At 41.1% G+C, this 12,367-nt stretch overlaps 4 protein-coding genes across 5 annotated transcripts in view; 2 read left to right on the forward strand and 2 right to left on the reverse strand.

Annotated features, from left to right (window-relative positions):
* Positions 1-5,654, forward strand: part of lsp1a (lymphocyte specific protein 1 a) — a 48,909-nt gene extending 43,255 nt beyond the window's left edge. For both annotated transcript variants that reach the window (XM_067590807.1, XM_067590808.1), the window contains exon 13: positions 4,775-5,654. In XM_067590807.1, coding sequence (XP_067446908.1) covers positions 4,775-4,797 — 23 coding nt within the window. In that variant the 3' untranslated portion in view covers positions 4,798-5,654. The remainder of the gene's footprint in view (positions 1-4,774) is intronic.
* Positions 1-12,367, forward strand: part of LOC137183637 (troponin I, fast skeletal muscle-like) — a 138,728-nt gene that overhangs the window by 88,103 nt on the left and 38,258 nt on the right. The window lies entirely within an intron of this gene.
* On the reverse strand, positions 400-2,289 carry prr33 (proline rich 33). Its single transcript, XM_067591057.1, has one exon. The coding sequence runs from the start codon at positions 2,287-2,289 to the stop codon at positions 493-495; it is 1,797 nt and encodes a 598-aa protein (XP_067447158.1). The 3' UTR covers positions 400-492.
* On the reverse strand, positions 2,315-10,098 carry LOC137183752 (anti-sigma-I factor RsgI2-like). The gene is made up of 4 exons (XM_067591058.1): positions 9,106-10,098; positions 8,650-8,697; positions 3,149-4,056; positions 2,315-2,333 (listed from the first exon to the last, which is right to left on the reverse strand). The coding sequence occupies exons 3-4, from the start codon at positions 4,039-4,041 to the stop codon at positions 2,315-2,317; spliced, it is 912 nt and encodes a 303-aa protein (XP_067447159.1). The 5' UTR covers positions 4,042-4,056; positions 8,650-8,697; positions 9,106-10,098.

A 12,367-nucleotide genomic window follows, 5' to 3' on the forward strand; every position in this document is an offset into this window, starting at 1 on the left:
GCTGCATAGGAAATAATCACAGTCTCAGTTTCACAGAAAGTTTTTTTTTTTTTTCAAACAAATATTTTCAAATCCTTAGCTTTACAACCTAGAGTACATTTACTGTTAACATGTGCTGGAAGGAACAAATGAGAAGCTCTGAAATTACTTAAAACAAATACGCTTTTAATCTGATGAGACGTCTGAATGACTTTAAGACAAATGTAGCTTTCTCTTTGCTGTTAATCCACAAAATACAAACATTTAACATCCAGACAACCAGTCACACAGTCATAAACCACAAATGCAACACGACGCATTTGTCAAGTATAAAGTTCAGGCCTAATTCTCTACAACACTGCTACAAATCCATTTGTTAAACACAGAGACTAAGACTCCAGACCTGTACATTGTTTGGGGTTTTTTTGCTAATATTTCTGCACCTGTACATTAAACATATATCGCTTATTTTTTCTTTACATTTTCTTCTTGGCATATCACATTAGCTGTACCTTAACTAGGATTGAAACCCCTCGCTGTTCTATTAAAGTCTTTTGGTTCCTCGTCTTTACCTTTACGTCCAATCAGCCCCATTTCAAACACAGTTGAAATTTTCGTGACTGGCCTCGACGCTGCCTCTTTAAGCCTTTTAGCGTCAAACTTTGGACTAAAAAGCAGCACGGGCAACCGGAACGCAAATGAGGGTATCTCTTTGGGCTCATCCTTTATCTCTTGTTGCTTCTCCTCCTCGGTTTTGCTTAACTCGATCTGGTGCATGATGTTCTCTTTAGTGGAAAACATCTGGAAGAGGACGGCATCCCACATCTGTGTTGCTTTGGGAGTGTCTTTGGTTTGGTTCTCGTCCTGAGCGTCGGGTGTTTCGTCAGGCTTTTTGACAGCCTTGTCGTCCACCTTTTTCTCCTCTTTCTGGTCCTGCTCAGTGGCCTCCTTCTGAGGGTCCGTCTCTGGAAATTTGGGCTCCTCCTGCTCCACCACCATGTGCTTCTTGAGTCGGGACCAACCGCTCAGGTTAGATTTCAGTCCCTTTGGTTTTTTTATGACTTTAAGAAGGGGCTCGGCTTCTAGGAGGACCTTGTCACCTTCCTTTTTCATAGGTGTAGATTTAACTACTGAAGATATTTCTGCTTTCTTATCTTTTCCTTTGTCTTCGATTGCTGTTGATTCAGCAGGAGCCTTCACCGGCAGAGCAGGCACTGCCGTGCTTGGCTTTGAGCCTTCAATTTTAGGCTTGGGGGGAGTTTTAGGTTTCGCTGGTTCTTTTTGCTCAGAGACTTTTGTCTCAGTCGTCCCTGTCTGGACCTTGCCTAAAAGTTTTCTTACTGCCTTCAGAGGATCCTGGTCATCAGCTTTGGGTGGAGGATGTTTGGCTTCAGGAGTTTTTGCCTTTGGTTTGGCGACTTCTTGAACTGGTGTTTCCACCTTCTGAGTTTTCTTCTCCTTCTCAGGAGTTTTACCCTCTGCTGTTGGAGGTTTAGCCTTTGGTGTTTCTTGAACCACACTTTGTTCTTGTTTTGCCGCAACCTGACTGGATACCTTGCTTGTCTCTTGTGTTACTGTTGTTGCTGAGGTATCAGATGCTTGGGAAACAACAATAATAGGGATTGAAGGGGTGGCAGAAACACTCTCATCTCTCAGTTGGGGTTTATCTACATCTTTGGGGGTTTCTTTGACTTTAGTCACCTCAGCTGTAGGATGTGCCTTCACAGACGGTTCTTGGCTGGTTGTTTTAAACTCTGCCGATTCCTCTTTTGTAGCTTTAACCTCCTCTTGAGTTGCCGTTTTAGAACTCGTGATACCAAATGCTGGAGAGTAAGTTTTGATTCCACCATAAGCGGCATATTCAGCTGGTGTCAATCCACGATAGGAAGACTTTGATTTGTGAGCCAGTTGGGTTGGGGTTTTAGGTCTCTGAAAGGCTACAGGTGATACACCAGAAAGTGATGTCCCATATGTAGGTGTCCTTGGTCTTTTATAGCTAGGTAATGTGGCCATAAGTCGCGATGCCTCGTATGTTGGAGTCTTAGACCTCTGAAAGCCAAAAGAAGTCACTACTGGTGTTGTTGGCTCAAATGTAGGAGTTTTAGGTCTTTGTGAGCCAGCTGGAGCAGTTGGGAGCTTTTCTCTTACCAGATCAGGCTCTGATTTTGACTTTTTAATAATTTGTTGGATTGGTTTAGCTGCATATGTCATGTCTGAATGAATGTCTCCATTCAGTATCGTTTCAGTAGGCTTGGGCTCAGTAGTCTCCACAGTTTGGGAAGCAGATGAACTGCTCATAGCAGACACCATTTTGGGTATTCCTGACCTTTCTGTCTCAGTTTTGACAGGCGACACTGCAAACAAAAGAGGATTGGGTCTTGAGATTTCAAAGACGGGGGTTGGAGCCCGGGTCAGATGGTATGCTGGGGTTTTAGGCCGCCCTGCTGAAATTCTTGATATTTGTATCTCATAAGTTGGTGTTTTAGCTCTTTCAGATGTTGAAGTAACTATTTTTATTTCTGTTGGAGTTGCTCTTTTGAGTTCAGATGTCGGAGTTGCTCTTTTTATTTCGGATGTTGGAGTTGCTCTTGTTATTTCGGATGTTGGAGTTGCTCTTTTGAGTTCAGATGTCGGAGTTGCTCTTTTTATTTCAGATGTTGGAGTTGCTCTTGTTATTTCGGATGTTGGAGTTGCTCTTTTGAGTTCAGATGTCGGAGTTGCTCTTGTTATTTCGGATGTTGGAGTTGCTCTTTTGAGTTCAGATGTTGGAGTGGCTCTTTTGAGTTCAGATGTTGGAGTGGCTCTTGTTATTTCAATTGTTGGAGTTGCTCTTTTGAGTTCAGATGTTGGAGTTGCTCTTTTGAGTTCAGATGTTGGAGTTGCTCTTTTGAGTTCAGATGTTGGAGTTGCTCTTTTTATTTCAGATGTTGGAGTGGCTCTTGTTATTTCAAATGTTGGAGTTGCTCTTTTGAGTTCAGATGTTGGAGTGGTTCTTGTTATTTCAAATGTTGGAGTTGCTCTTTTGAGTTCAGATGTTGGAGTGGTTCTTTTTATTTCAGATGCAGGAATAATGACTGTATTAATTTCTGCTGTTGGCGTAGTGCCTCTTTTAATTTCTAAAGTTGGTGTTTTTCTATGGGGATCTGTGCCCAATGAAGGAGGCTGAGACATCGTGCTGCCAATAGCAGTTAATCCAGCTGTGTCATACACCGGCGGAGTCCTGGATGTCTCATAGTACGATGTGCTTGCAGTGTACATCCTAATTTGAGGGACATCAAACATTGGTTTGGGTGATCTTGAGGGTTCAGTTGCTTTGAATGTTGGGCGAGGACTTTTGGTTCTGACGAGCGGGGTCAACACAACGAGAGGTCGAATCAAAGCTTGACCTCCTGTTGTTGGATAAGGAGTCGGACCAGGACTTATGGGTTTTGGCTGTGTGGTTGCCACCGCTGTAGCAGGTCTTAGACCAGGATGAGTTTCAGGAAATGTGCTAAAAGCTGGCCTTTTCACTTCAACAACTGGTGCTGTCGCCTCAGACAGAGAGGAAGCTTGCAGAGATCTTTTGGGTCCTGCCAGCTGGACCACTGGCCCCGGAGTTGGTGAGACTCCAGAAGGGTGGGTCGCTGCAGAATACGAAGGAACTGTTGTGACATGTTGCGAGTAAGAGTACGATGGGGTTGCCACCAACTGAGGCGAGAACCTTGCTGCTCTACCATAAGCTGCGCGCTGCGGGTAAGGGGACGCGACATGTTGATACAGCGGCCTGATGGTGATCCGTGGAGGCTGCTGGACGCTGTAGAAGCTGAACGGTGTCTCTGGAGTCCTGGGCGGAGTGGAGTGGTCACTGCGCTCAAGGTCAGGGCTTGCTTCGTTCACAGGCGAGAGGCTGGAGCGGAAAGGTCCGGCGTTCTGCGAAGCCTGAGCAGAGGCCTTTTTCTTGGCGGTCCTCTTGAGGAGCTTCTGAAGCCGAAGGTTGTCCTTTCCAGGCTTGGGCAGCAGGGGGGGAGGGTACTGCTGGGAAAACAGGCCTGGCTGGGTGACAGCACCGTAAGCGACCGCCATGAGCACTTCAGTTTCCTGCAGAGAAAAAAGCAAAAAGTGTCAGAGAAGGGAGTTATGATCAAACCATTCATCAAGTATAAAGTTCAGGCTGATATCTCTGTTTTTTGTTTGTTTTTTGATGCCAAGATTATTACACCTGTACTTACAAATATCACATAATTTCTTTTTTCTTCACATTTTATTACATTGTAAAATGCTGACATGTCTTTGTGAGCCTCTCTTATATCGTATACCAGTCCACTAGTGAGTCATGCAGACTGTCTTTTTGTGGGTGGACAGCTGCACGTCTAATTTGATTCTCAATTCTGATTCACATTAAACATCTCATGAAATAGACACTTTAACTTCCAAGATAACTGTGAATCTTTAGTAGTGACGTCATCACGAACAAGTAGACAAAAATAAATATTCCAATCAATAAAATCAGCCTCCTCTTCTTCCCTTATGAAATCAAACTGCCTGTCTGTCTTTAACTGATATCCCAGAAGAAACATCCCCCAACACCCTGTTTCAACGGAAAATGCATCATATTAGAGAAAATTCCCTTCATTGGACCTTTCAAAGGGCCTAAAAAGTCACAGATCTAAGTTGTTGAAGCCTTTATGACCACTCTTAGTTCAGCCTAAAACCTAAAACTTTCCAAAATGAATAAAGGCAACTAAACAGCAATTATGACCACTTTACAGACTTTAATACCTTCATTTTTAACATTTTAATTTTGTCTCTTTTGCAGATTTATGTCATGGTGATTACTGAGGTGGTGTCGTCTGTTCAGGTGGTTTCCACCTTGATCTCACGAAACATCCACTGGCTATAAACACATCTAAGAGAAGAAGCTCTAACAGTTACAATATTTCATTTATATCCAATAAATCACTTTTTTCTGATTCTCTCAGTTGGACACTCAAAAACTCAACCAACAGCTCAAATCTTGATCATCAAATGTCTGTTATTTGTGCAGTTTCCTCTTTGTTTTTGTGTTTTCTGTTTCAAATATTATGTACTGTATATATCTGATTGTGAGCTTTGCTGTTTCTGTATTCTTTACCACTACAGTGTTTAGGTGAATCATTCCTAATGTCTGGTTGATCCTTATATGATGGTGTGTTGGGAAACTTGTCTTTTGAATAGAAAACGTTTACATTTTCCAATCGTAGAATTAATGGATCTGTCTGATTTTTGCTCTCAGATAAAAAAAACAACAACAAGCAAACAAAAAAACATACACTATGTCATGTTTGTGCTCTGGACTTTAGCTGAAGAACTTGGGAGTTGGAGAGAAGCGATTTGTCAAAAACTGTAAAAGTTAGAGAGTTCATACTGATGATAATGGTAACACTGAAAGTATGAAAGTCTATCATCTCTTGGGGAGGACATTGATTTGCTATCTGTCACATCACATCAACCTTTATAATGCTGACACCTGATCTGTACAATCAAACTATTTCCTGTGTATGTTTTAGTTGAAATCCCTGGTTCATTCAGCTCTATCTCTGTACTGCTGCAGACATTCTTCACCTTAAATATCCATTTACTGAGATTTCTGCTTGTACTGTATATGTTTACAACCCCTTTTTCTTAAATAAATTAAAATCATTTTCTACTGTACCATACATTTTGTCTCATTTTAGTTTTTATTTATTGTTAAATAATCCTAATTGCTGCAGCCTAAACACAGCATTGTATAGTTTTCCATCTGAATTCACTAATTTTGATAAAAATATCAAAATCTTACAGGCAGATTACCATGAAATTTCACAATTACAGTTCAGCTCCCCAGAGGATAAATCCTTCAGATTTTAATAACTCCAGTCCAGTTTCTCTAGAGCCACCCTCAGGTCAAACCTCATATTTATGCTCCACAACTGGCAAAGCTTTAGGAATATCTAAATCATTATTTATCCAGCAGGATATGACGGGTTCAAAAAGCACAACAAGACGAGAAGTGAAAACATGGAGATCATCTAAAGGGGATTTTTCACACAACATACTGCATTTGCCATTTCATGAGTATAAACCTTCAGGAACTATTACACAAAACAGCTTTGCTTTCAGCCTAATTATGCTGAAATTTAATCAACTAATAACTTCGTTAATGTAGTACTTCAAAAACAAGTTATAAAGTGCTTTATAAAAGACATAAAACCAAGAGAGAAAGATGAGAGTACAAATACAACAAATTCAGTAAAAGCACAGAATATATATATATATTTAAGATGGATTAAAAGTTTTTTCATTGGAGTCTGATGAAAAGTGTTCATCAAACTCAAGTATAAGTTTGAGAAATACATTTTATCAACCTACAGAGGAGACTATAATTGTTAAACTGAGGTGAAAGCAGAAATCTGTAATTTGGGTTTTTACCAAACACGTCCTACACTTCACACACACAGATGCTCTGAGGATGACTCATCTTGTTTTTGTGAGCGCTGTTTATAAAAGTCAGAGATTGGCTCTGCAGGCTGGAAAACCAACAGGAGAATCAAGCTGAACTCTTCCTGGATGATGTTACCACCTCACAGCTGATCCTGGAAGCTTTTACTCAGCCTAATTTTAGTTTGAAGGCAGAGAAGAGGTCGGCCAATCACCTGCTTCCCTTTTTTAAGACTCCTGGCTTTTTACAGGCTGCATCACTTTCATGAAAACAATAAATCAGCATGCTGTGATGCAGATAAGATGGAGCAGATGGAGATCAGAAACAAAACCTCCTCCAGCAGGTCAATATTTCTGGCAATCCTTTCATGTTTACAAGTTTTCATGTCTTTCTGAGGTTTTTGTCCCATCTGTGTGTCGGGGTCAGAGGTATAACTCCATGCTCAAATTTAATACAAGCAAGGAAATGTAATATTTAATTTAGGATGAAATTGGTCAACAAATGTGTGACCTTATAACATTAACTAAAAGCACAACTAGAAGCTACAATTTTCTTGGAGCCCAAATAAAATGAAGATACCGTTGGTTTAGCTATTCTTTGAACCTTACCAGAAGTGGAGCTATGAGTGTGAAGTTTGCCTTGGAGAAAGGTCATGGGGTTATTTAAGTCAAGATGGTTCATCCTCTGGGAAGCTGGAATATGATTAGAAAATGTCATGTCAATCTGTTAGATTTGGATGTCTCTTGTGTACAACTGGGAAATTTGTCCTGATGATGGTGTCGGAGAAAAGGTTAAGAGGTTACTAAACTCCTTAGGATTCATCCTCTGGGAACCATAAACTTCCACAGAAAAATTCACGAAAATGGTTGTTGCCATTAGGGCTGCAACTAATAATTATTATTGATTAATATGTAAATTATTTTCTCAACTAATCAATTAGTTAATTCAGTCTTTGGTGAAAAATGTTGATCACCATTTCCCAAAGCCACAACCCAAAGATATCCAGCATACTATCATAGAGGACTAAAGAAAGCAGAAAACATTCATATTTTAATGACTCAAAATGATTAACGATTATCAAAATAGTTGTCGATTAATTTTCTGTTGATCGACTAATCGTTTCATTGACTAATTAAACTAGTCGCAGCTCTAGTTGGGATACCTCACTCTGGATCAAAGTGTTGGACGGACGGGCTGACTGATTTCTCCATCCTCAGCCTCAAATTTAGCTCTTGATAAATTCCCGAAGTTTAGATATTACTTCATGCATGTGTGGCTTTTTTTGTTTGAAGGCTGTATTTGAGCTCCCAGTCATGATATATTTGATCATATCTGAAAACTGCACTCCTGTAGGTCTGTAGGTGTGTGTGAGGTGACAGTTTATAGGCTGAGCTTTATTTTCATAGCTGGAAAGCAGCTTTGTCACGTCAGGATCCTCTCATGTCTCTTCTCACATAAATACACGCATATAGATGTGTATATATATATATATAACTGCTGAAGGGTGAAAGTGAATGCAGAGCATCTGACCTCATGACATCACAGCCCACCGACACCGGATAGGGCCACAGAGATACGTTGTCACTGAGAATACCCAATCACATGAGGAATTTAAAATAAACTCAATTGATGAGAAAGTTGAGTCATGAAGTTGTAGCTTGGAGAAGAAATTAGGTAAAAATGTTCTGTACATTAATGTTTTTACATTTGTAACCCTTTGAGAAGGTTCCAGTCTTTAAAAATAACACCGCATAAGCATCATGTAACATTATGCAATCAACCTGAACTTGAAATAAGAGTCAGATAAGTTCATGATTAGATTATCCAGATGGTTTGCGGTGCAAATGATGGATCTCTTACATCATGTAGTCTGTACAAAAACAACTGTTAAATATCCTCAGTTTACTATGTGTGTCAACTCAGTGAAATGTAGGCCAGAGCTGGTTGTGTTTTAAAGCCCCCCCCCCCTCCCCGAACCTGCTGCCTGCCTGACACATGAGAGCTCACTCCTCCTTTTAAGGCTCTGGTAGGTTCGGTATTTGGAGTGCCTTCAGGATGCAAGTTCAAAAGAGGAAAGGGTAATAATAGCCATGTAATAAAAACCAAGCTGGTCCACAATGGCCTCTTTAAGTACACCAATCCACCCCAAAAAGTCATTTACCTCCTGTGAAGTTATGAGGCTTCACACAAACACAGCAAACAGCAAGTTTAGATGGAAAAATGGCAGAACTTACCAGGTAAAAACTTGTTTCTGATGTTCAAAGCGCTCCAAGCAGGTTCCCCTTGACAGGAGAGAACATTGATTCAAGTTCGTCCTAAAATATCAAACCCAACAGGAAAACTTTATTCCCCGCAATCACACGACAGGAAGATTACAACTCAAAGTTAAAATGATCATAATTCACTCATGCCTCATTGCAGCCAGGACAGATAAATGACAGGGCAGAGTGTGATTTTAAGCCGCAGGGAGTAGAAACAGTGTGAGGCTAACATTTAGCTCAACCCTGCCGGTGCTTAAATGTTGCACTGAGGACGAGAAAAAAAACACACTGAGCTTTCCAAACATATGTCAGATCTCTGTCTGCCAAGGTGGGGGGTTCTGCATTCGACAGCAGCTGCCTCCCTAACACTCCTAACAGCTTCCCTGCACTCTGTGTGGAGAATAAAAGGTGTAATTGTGGCGTGTTTACCTGTGTAACTGCTGCTTGGGGGGTGGCCGGCCGGTTGCTGCCTGCTTGTCCCAGCCTGGAGTGTCAGAACGGCAGGTTCATGTTGAGCCCAACTCGACCCCCCTTCCTACAAATGGAAGGATCAGACGCCATGGCAGTCCAAAAATAAATCCTGAGTCCTGTGAGCTGTGAGCTGCTCAGTGACAGCAACGTCGTCGTGACAGCAGAGCGAGGCAAAGCAAGACGCAGTGCGGGGACAGGCCATGGGACCTTAGGTTTCACCACCTCAGGGCTCTAAAAGTGGGGTCTGAGGGCCACCCAGGGGTCCTTCAAGGATGCACAAGGGATTTGGCAGGGGGCTCCACAGTGTGGTCAGAAAAATGAGAAAGGGTTCAATTAACATGATTTGAATTCTGTAGAAATAATTCTTATGCAGGGGTTCTTGATGGGATTAGGGATTTTAAGGGGGTTCATGGCAATGGTTAAGGGGTGCTTCATGGAGCCCCAAGGATCTTAAGCATTCTTGAGGGTGTGCTAAGGCTCCACAGGAATGTCAGGCATCATTGATGTGATCCTAAAGGTAAAGTTCCTAAGGGGGATTCTAGATTACCATCCAAAAGTAGTACAAATTGTAACTGAATTTCCAAAAATCTACAAAAAATAAATTCTCATTTATGAGCATTTACATCCACTGGCATTATGAAAATGTTAGGAGTTTGGACGTCAAGACGGCGCTAATTTGGTGGTGCTAATTCTCTATTCCATTTGGGGCCCATTAGATCATTGCAGAAGAAGTGCAACAAAACAAAATGACTTAACTAAAAGAGCAACAGTTAAACTAAGACTGCCAGTTTGGTTTTTCACCAAACAATGAAAAACAACATAGAAAACATGCTGGAAATACGGTACAGTATTTAAGTTTGTCTCATCTTTTTTTTTCACATGCGTCATCTTCATCATAATTTATTCTAAAGTTATTCTTAAGTCACTTTCCAGTCCAGCGTTAAAAGTTATTGGTGATATTTTGTGATTTTTCAGCATTTCCACTCAGGTTTTTTGGTAAGAGCAAATTGAAAATGCAAAAAAAAAACAAAAAAAACAGGTGGATGGAACAGCATCTTAAGTAACCTTGAGGGTGAAGAAGAGGTTCTGATCTGTTTTTAAGTGATTTTCAGGGGTCCTTAGGGGGAGTTTGAAGGCTCCTTGGGGTATTCTTACATTTTTGAGGGGTTTCAATGGGTTCTTTTGGAGGATTAAGGGGTACTCCACAGATTTAGCATTGTACTTCTGTAACATCGTTGAGAAAGGATCAAAATTGATCAGCAGAACCAGCAGAACCAGAGCTATTGTCTTTTTCATCCCATGCATTCTTCTTTGTCAAAACCTGGTGCCTACATTACCTGCAATGCAATTCGACCACCAACAGCTCAATCAGAGATTTGGGTATGTTATGCTAGTGGTGGCTAATGTAGCCTGGAGCTGCTAGCCTCCAGCAGAGATGAGGAGCAGGCTACAGAGGTCTGGTAACCTCACTTCTTTCTAACTCCACACCCCCAGATTTTTTCATTTTCAAACTTGTAGTCTTTAGCCCCGACCGATGCTGACTCAAGTGATATCATGTGATAATACTTGGAGACACAGTTTGATGTGTAAAATTGGGGGAATTCAAGGGTCCTTTCTCACTAGAAACCATCCCTGTTTTAACTGAGTCTATGACATCCGAGGGTTGCCCAAGAACTGTCGATGGGGATCCAGGAAACTTAATGAGATGTTCTAAGGGTATTGGGATTTTCAGGGGTCCTTTAGGTATGGCATTCCAGATGTTTTTGAGGGGGCTCAAGGAGTTTTAGGTTGTGGTTTCAGGAGGCTTTGAGAGAGTTTTTTCTCTATAGCGTCTTCAGAGGTTCCAGCGTTCCAGCACTCCCTCACAGGATTTTAGGGGTCCTTCATGGGGTAACAAGGATCTTTGGGGGTTCCTAATTGTGCTTTAGGAGGCCATTGGAATTTCTCCTGTGCTTAGTAGGGGTTTCATAAGTCCTTTAAATGGTTTATGGGGTACTTGTGGGGTTTTCTGTGATTCAACAAAGCTTTCAGGAGCATTTTAGTGCGATCTGGGGGTCCTCAAGAGGACTTTAGGGGTTGTATATGGGGTTAAAATGGTGTCATGGCAGGTTCTAGTGGTTTGTGATGGTAAAACAGTCTTTGATAGGATGGTTCATGATGGGGTCCTTTATGGGGTTCCAGTGATCCTTCAAGGGGTTTTAGGGGTCCTTCTGGGGAAGATTATAGTTTCCTTTCCTGACAAATTCCTTGTGGAGTTTTGTAGGATAAGAAATTGTTTAGTTTGACTTTAATATATCAGTACCCCAGTTAGACAATGTGCTGTATGACTGTTTTTTGTGGTTTGTTTCACTGATCATCACAGCAACCAGAGTGCAGACAGGGCAGTTTAAATGTCAGTCAACAACAAAATCAAACAGGAGGTCTTTGGCTTGAGATCTGTCTATTTATGTTTCTGTGACATGAAGACATTTGACACTCCCACAGGTGGGTGAGCAAGAATCTCTGTTCTTAATTCTGTCATTGTGGCGCCCCCTGGAGGAAATTATAGGCTCATTCAAGTTCCCTGAGTCAATTGAGACTGATTACAGGTCCTGCCAATAAATTAAGATGAGGAATTTGCTTAATGATTCAAGCTGCAGATTGTTTAGACTTACAGCTGATCTGAAAGACATTAGTAAAAAATCCAACTGATCCTGCAGAAGATATCTGTAAGATAGGTAGCTGATTTCTGGTTTGATTACACTGGAATTTCTGCCCTACACTCACAATCACTCACTCATTGTCTGACAGGGACAAGAGAAAAGTACAAACATTCATTAAAGGAAAAGAATTCACATATTACATAACTAAAAGACACAAAAGTTTTACAATGACAAATCTTAATGTGAGTCAAGCGCTCGAACACATACAGTGCAAAATGTTCTACAAGTCTAATTTGAAAGTTTAATTTCTTCTAATTCAAGCATATTTTTCCTTGAATTGGTCTTAATGAGAGGGACTACAGATGTACATAGGGAGAACTGTTTGTGTACTATCTCAGCCATCATCTAATATTGTGTCTGCGTGTTTTTAGGATCTGCATGGAGTAAAACACTGAAGTACAGTACTGTGCAAATGTTTGGGGAGCTGTAGGTGTTTGGATTTTTATCCATAATGCAACCAGGAAGGCGTCTGATCGCCCCAAATTCATTTTGCAGCATGACAACGACCCCGAACATCC

The sequence above is a fragment of the Thunnus thynnus genome, chromosome 5 (assembly GCF_963924715.1).
Source record: "Thunnus thynnus chromosome 5, fThuThy2.1, whole genome shotgun sequence".
NCBI classification, from domain to species: Eukaryota; Metazoa; Chordata; class Actinopteri; order Scombriformes; family Scombridae; genus Thunnus; species Thunnus thynnus.

What these genes read in the sequence shown, in the direction of transcription:
- prr33 (XM_067591057.1), bottom strand. Translation starts at nt 2,289, where the DNA reads ATGGTGTCTGCTATGAGCAGTTCATCTGCTTCCCAAACTGTGGAGACT.
- LOC137183752 (XM_067591058.1), bottom strand. Translation starts at nt 4,041, where the DNA reads ATGGCGGTCGCTTACGGTGCTGTCACCCAGCCAGGCCTGTTTTCCCAG.